Source organism: Triticum dicoccoides, chromosome 5A, assembly GCF_002162155.2.
Source record: "Triticum dicoccoides isolate Atlit2015 ecotype Zavitan chromosome 5A, WEW_v2.0, whole genome shotgun sequence".
NCBI lineage: Eukaryota > Viridiplantae > Streptophyta > Magnoliopsida > Poales > Poaceae > Triticum > Triticum dicoccoides.
This window is the reverse complement of record NC_041388.1, coordinates 324,872,581-324,878,557: the sequence shown is the minus strand read 5'-3', so window position 1 is coordinate 324,878,557 and position 5,977 is coordinate 324,872,581. Positions and strand designations below refer to the sequence as shown.

The window sequence follows — 5,977 nt, the reverse complement described above, 5'->3', positions numbered from 1 at the left end:
GGCGACAGTGTGGTCGAGAGCGGCGGCGGTGGGGTTGAGGGCGGGCGGCGGCGGCGGCGGTGAGGGCGCAGGCGCGCTCGGGCTCGGGCGGCGGCGACAGGGAGTAGGGGAACATGTCGGTGGGGGGAAAGGAGGACTTAGCGAAATTTTGATGCGGGGGGTGGTTAACTCGAACTAGCAGTAGCGCGCGTACAGAAAACGCGCTATAGCTAACTTATCTACAGCGCGTTTGGGAAAAACCGCTACTGCTAATGGAAGTAGTTATTTCTTTCGTTTAGTAAAAACATCAAAAATATACATTGGTCATCATTGATCTTTTTGTGTATAATCTAAATAGTCAACATGAATCCTCACTCTACCTGTATAGGTACAGGCGAGGATTCATATTGCAACCATAAATCATACACATATAGTTCAGTGAAGACCAAGTGCTCGAGATAGGTTGAGAAGCAACATATTTAAGGTGGTAAACACCTTGTTTGCTTAGCAGTATGGGACTAAACTTAATTAGTTGCGATCATCCTTACCAGCAGCGAGTTTTGAGCAAAACCGCTGCTGCTAAGTTCTTTAGCAGTAGCGCGTCCACGGGAAGGGCGCTACTACTATATCTAGCCTGGAGGCAACACCGTGGCAATTATAGTAGTAGCGCTCTTTTCACCTAGAGCGCTACTGCTACTCAGTCATTAGCAGCGCTCTTTTCTAAAGCTCTTTGCTGCTAATTAGCAGTAGCGTCTGTTTTTAGACTGCGCTGCTGCTAAGATTCTGTGTATAAGGTTTTCCCTAGTAGTGTATTCCTATAATTGTCACAAACAGCCCTAGAGTTCGTACTAGAATAACACCTTAAGACACAAATCAACCAAAACCCTAATGTCACCTAGATACTCCAATGTCACCTCAAGTATCTGTGCGTATGATTATACGATATGCATCACACAATCTCAGATTCATCTATTCAACCAACACATAGAACCTCAAAGAGTGCCCCAAAGTTTCTACCGGAGAATCACGATGAAAACGTGTGCCAACCCCTATGCATATGTTCATGGGCAGAACCCGCAAGTTGATCACCAAAACATACATCAAGTGAATCACGTGATATCCCATTGTCACCATAGATACGCACGGCAAGACATACATCAAGTGTTCTCAAATCTTTAAAGACTCAATCCGATAAGATAACTTCAAAGGGGAAACTCAATCCATTACAAGAGAATAGAGGGGGGAGAAAACATCATAGGATCCAAATATAGTAGCAAAGCTCGCGATACATCAAGATCGTATCACCTCAAGAACATGAGAGAGAGAGAGATCAAACACATAGCTACTAGTACATACCCTCAGCCCCGAGGGAGAACTACTCCCTCCTCATCATGGCGAGCACCGAGATGATGAAGATGGCCACCGGAGAAGGATTCCCCCTCTGGCAGGGTGCCGAAACTGGTCTAGATTGGCTTTCGGTGGCTACGGAGGCTTCTGGCGGCAGAACTCCCGATCTATTGTGCTCCCCAATCGTTTTAGGGTATATGGAGATATATAGGAGGAAGAAGTACGTCAGGGGGGCCACGAGGGGCCCACGAGGGTGGAGGGCGCGCCCAGGGGGGTGGGCGCGCCCCCCTGCATCGTGGCTTCCTCGTTGCTTCCCTTACGTGGACTCCAAGTCTCCCGTGTTGCTTTCCTTCCAAAAATAAGTTCCGTGAAGTTTCAGGTCAATTGGACTCCGTTTGATTTTCCTTTTCTGCGATACTCTAAACAAGGAAAAAACAGAAACTGGCACTGGGCTCTGGGTTAATAGGTTAGTCCCAAAAATAATATAAAAGTGTATAATAAAGCCCATAAACATCCAAAACAGAAGATAATATAGCATGGAGCAATCAAAAATTATAGATACGTTGGAGACGTATCAATGGGCGATCTCCCTGGCCAAATATCCGGCCTCCCGAAGTTGGGTGATGTCCTTCTCCTTGACGGTGGAGGCCATCCACTTGCCATGTGCTCCGGACATGGTTGAAGTGCTTTCTTGGGGCAGGAAAGATGAGAACTTGGGCGTTGGAGCTCGAGAGTGGGTAGGCGGAAAGAGAGAAGGCGTGGGTGGAAGAAATGAATCCTTATCTCCTTATAAAGGCCGTGAATATCAAACGCCTTCCCACTCGCCATGAAACTCGCCTATTCCTCAGGGGCCGTGCGGGCGGCACGGTTGGATTACCCATACCTGTATTGATGAGAATCTCGTAATAAGGGGACACGATCTCTGCTTTGATGAGACGTGCCAATAAAGCCACATCGCGAAATATGGAGCGGCAGGCCAAGAAATGGTTTGAAATAATAACCGGGCAGGGACGTGATGTCACGTTACAAAAAGTTGTCAGCAGGTGGGACTCGTGAAATAATAAACTCTCTGCGGTGGTGTGTGGTACTTGTTTTGCAGATCCGGACACGTTCGTTGTTCGAAGACTGTGTCGGAGTATTCGGAGAAGGAACCCGTCTTGCAATGCCGAAGACAATCTGCACGCCGGACACCTCGTCATTGAAGCCGGGTTCAGGGGCTATTGAGGGAGTCCTGGACTAAGGGGTCCTCGGGCGTCCGGCCTGTTGGACATGGGCCAGAGTATTGGGCCATGAAGATACAAGATAAAAGACTTTCTCCCGTGTCCGGATAGGACTCTCCTTTGCGTGGATGGCAAGCTAGGCGACCGGATGTACTATTTCCTTTCTATATAACCGACTTTGTATAACCCTAGTCCCCTCTGGTGTTTATATAAACCGGAGCGTTTATTTCATAGGGACAATCATAATCAGATAGGCTAGACTTCTAGGGTTTTAGCCATTGCGATCTCGTGGTAGATCAACTCTTGTAACCCCCATACTCATCAATATTAATCTAGCAGGACGTAGGGTTTTACCTCCATTGAGAGGGCCCGAACCTGGGTAAACATTGTGTTCCCTGTCTCCTGTTACCATCAACCTCAGACGCACAGTTCGGGACCCCTACCCGAGATCCGCCGATTTTGACACCGACACCCCTCGCCTCCCAAATTAATGAAATGATATGCATCCTACGTATTCGCGAAAAAAAGCTTTTGTTTCTGTTTTGAGAAAAGAAATCACCTCTAAGCAATTTTCATCGAAGGATACATAGTTGTATACTTTGCACCGGAGGGGGCAGGGAGATGGGTGTGTGTTCTATAAAGTTTTGAGGGAGTGAAGAAAAATCATATACAAGAATCATTGGAGGTTCTCACCTAACCTCGGAGCGGCGACGTGAATGATTAAAGAAGCTCGCTAAGCTTTAACTTGTGCATCGCCTTCATAGATTACATTGATACTCTTGCTAGTATATATTCTCACTGACTTGTCGGAGCACTTATGCTCTTTGGGATAGACACCATACGACTGTTGGTCCCCAACCATAATTAAGCTAAGGTATCTTCTAAAATAAAAATTTCATTGAACCAGGCACAGATAAGGTTTTCCTTTCTAAATAATAGTAGGATCTTCAGCAATGAATAGATATATACATGCTTTTCTTAATGTTTAACTAGAATTCTTTTATTCAGATTATAACATATTAACAAAGTATATTTTAGCTTCATAAAAACGAAAGGATTATCGGGTTCTTAGAAAACAATGTGAGAGGCGTGATTTGATGCCTAGGCTCAGATGCACATGCACCAGTTGGTCGTCTATTTTTGAATTTGAATGGTGTGAAAAGTGGGCAAAAGATCTCATTCTTTTAAGAGCATAATTAATAGTACAGTCTGTTGCTGGCTATATGATGTTGTTATGACATCTATTATCAAACTTATAGCCGACAAGTGCAATAGTTAAATATGAATATATACTACTTTATTGATACGTGGTCACACTTCACTGTCTCACAAAGTTTCTAGGCGTTCGTGTTGTAGCTAGTAGTCTGCTTCTCTTCATTATCCTTTTCTCTCTCTTTCAACTCAGTTAAAATGTAATATCTAAAGTCTTACAACACTTCTACATCTCCGTACTTGCTCTAACTGGTGGGATTTAAATAATTCCGTGGGAACAAATCATTTTTGACCAGCTGCTGTATAGGTGTAGTTCGAAACCTACGGGGTCAAGGATCCAACGGACATGATTTGGCGAGAGCATTACAAGTTGGAGTGGTCGATGGAATCGGATCCTTCATCAAAGTGACCGACCACTTACTCACTTATATTCGGTCAAGTCAATGTAAATATCAAGCATACATGCATACAGACGGAAGTAATGATCCTTAGCACCCAAGTTATAGGCTCACTAAGCCAAGCCGTGTACCTGCTTTCCTTTCCTATATAAACCCAGACGTACGTAAACATGTGGCCAGGTACTGAAATCTGCAAAAGATAGGAGTACTCCGTAGATACATAAGAGCAAGTGATCGAGCATGTCCGCATGTCCATCTCTTACCCTCTCCTGCGACAACCTCTCCTGCAACATCTGGTTCTGCTGCGGCAGTGCCAAAGATCCTGAACCTTATCCGCCGAAGCAGTCACATGTCGTGACGGCGCCGCCGCCTGCTGTGCCAACGCCTTATTATGAGCCGCCGTCAGAACTGGTGCCTTCTCATCAGGTGTCGCCGGCACGGGCGCCGCCGCCGGCCATGCAACCGCCTTATTATCAGCTGCCGTCAGAATTGGTGCCTCCTCATCACGTGTCGCCAGCGCCGGCGCCCCAGGCACCGTCAACGGTGACGACTCATGTGCCGGTGCCACCCTGCAACAGGGCGCGTGAGCCGCCGGCGCCTGCGGCGACACTAATTCCTGCCGCCGTGCCATCCAAGAGATACGAGCCGCCTCAGCCGGCGCCTCGCCCGCCGGTGCCGCCCAACGAGACGCCTGTGCAACGGGTAATGCCTGCCCGCCTGCCATCCAAGAAATACGAGCCGCCAACGCCGCTAGCGCCACCGCCTGTTACTGTCACGTCTCAACCGTCTTCACGGACAACATGGTCTCCCCGTGTAAAGTCCAAGACGTACGTCGACGCCGGCGTGCCACCGGCCGTGTCGCTGCCGCCTCCGTCGACACCAATAGCTCCTCGTGCTCATGGGTCACGATACCCGCCGGTGCCTCACCCTCATCCCGGCGATACGGAGCCCCGCATCGAATCTTATTCGCAAGCGGCAAGCCTCCATCAAGGGTGTGTCTGCGCGAGGGTGTGTCTGTCTGTCTGTGTACCATCTCTGTTATTCGCACCATGCCACGCCATCGTCGCATGGAACTTAATGTTGAGTATATATGTTACGTGCATTTTGCGTATTGAGTTCATCTCCTAATTCTTTGTATAGTTGAGATACGTGGTCCACCGTTATACATCATATATACTATCATATATACGTGCATATGCATGAGAGCAATACGTTGTGCAATTCATATATTCTACGTGGTATCAGTTTTTTAGATTTCCTCACTTCCGCCACCGCCGCCGTCGCTGCCGCGCGTCTCCTCCGCGCCGCCGCCACCCAGCCGCCGCGCGTCTCCTCCGCGCCGCCGCCGCCGCGGCGCGCCTCCCCGCGCCTGCCGCCGCCGCCGCCCCAGTCACCGCGGCTCGCGCACCTTCCGCGCCGGCTGCCTCGCTCGATCTCGCCCGATCGCCAGCGCCCCGTCGCTCGCTACCGATCCCGCCAGCGCCAGCACGCCGCCCGCTAGCGCCGCCCTGCACTGCGAGCACCAACGCCCGCTAGCGCCTGATCGTCAACACCTACGTGCTTGTACAACCGAGCAATCGATCCAGGAAATCCATCAGCTTATACGTGCTTGTACGTGCACCAGCGTCTGCTCTGCCCCGATCGTCCCTGATGGCATCCGCCCCCCGGCCGCCGCGGCCTCTCCGTTCCTGGCCTCTCGGCCGTTGTTTCCCCTGACCTGTGCCGATCCAACTGCTGCTGTTCCGCCGTCGTCGACTGCTGCTGTTCCGCCGTCGTCGACTCACGCGGCGGTATCCGCTGAGCATCACGCAGCCCTGCCAT

The 5,977-nt window shown here is 49.7% G+C and overlaps 1 protein-coding gene across 1 annotated transcript; it reads left to right on the top strand.

The window, feature by feature from the left end:
* The first annotated feature begins 4,295 nt into the window (after positions 1 to 4,295).
* On the top strand, positions 4,296 to 5,309 carry LOC119297275 (vegetative cell wall protein gp1-like). Its single transcript, XM_037575129.1, has one exon. The coding sequence runs from the start codon at positions 4,397 to 4,399 to the stop codon at positions 5,282 to 5,284; it is 888 nt and encodes a 295-aa protein (XP_037431026.1). The 5' UTR covers positions 4,296 to 4,396; the 3' UTR covers positions 5,285 to 5,309.
* Positions 5,310 to 5,977: the final 668 nt, after the last annotated feature.

Coding starts and splice junctions, on each gene's coding strand:
- LOC119297275 (XM_037575129.1), top strand. CDS start 4,397: ATGTCCGCATGTCCATCTCTTACCCTCTCCTGCGACAACCTCTCCTGC.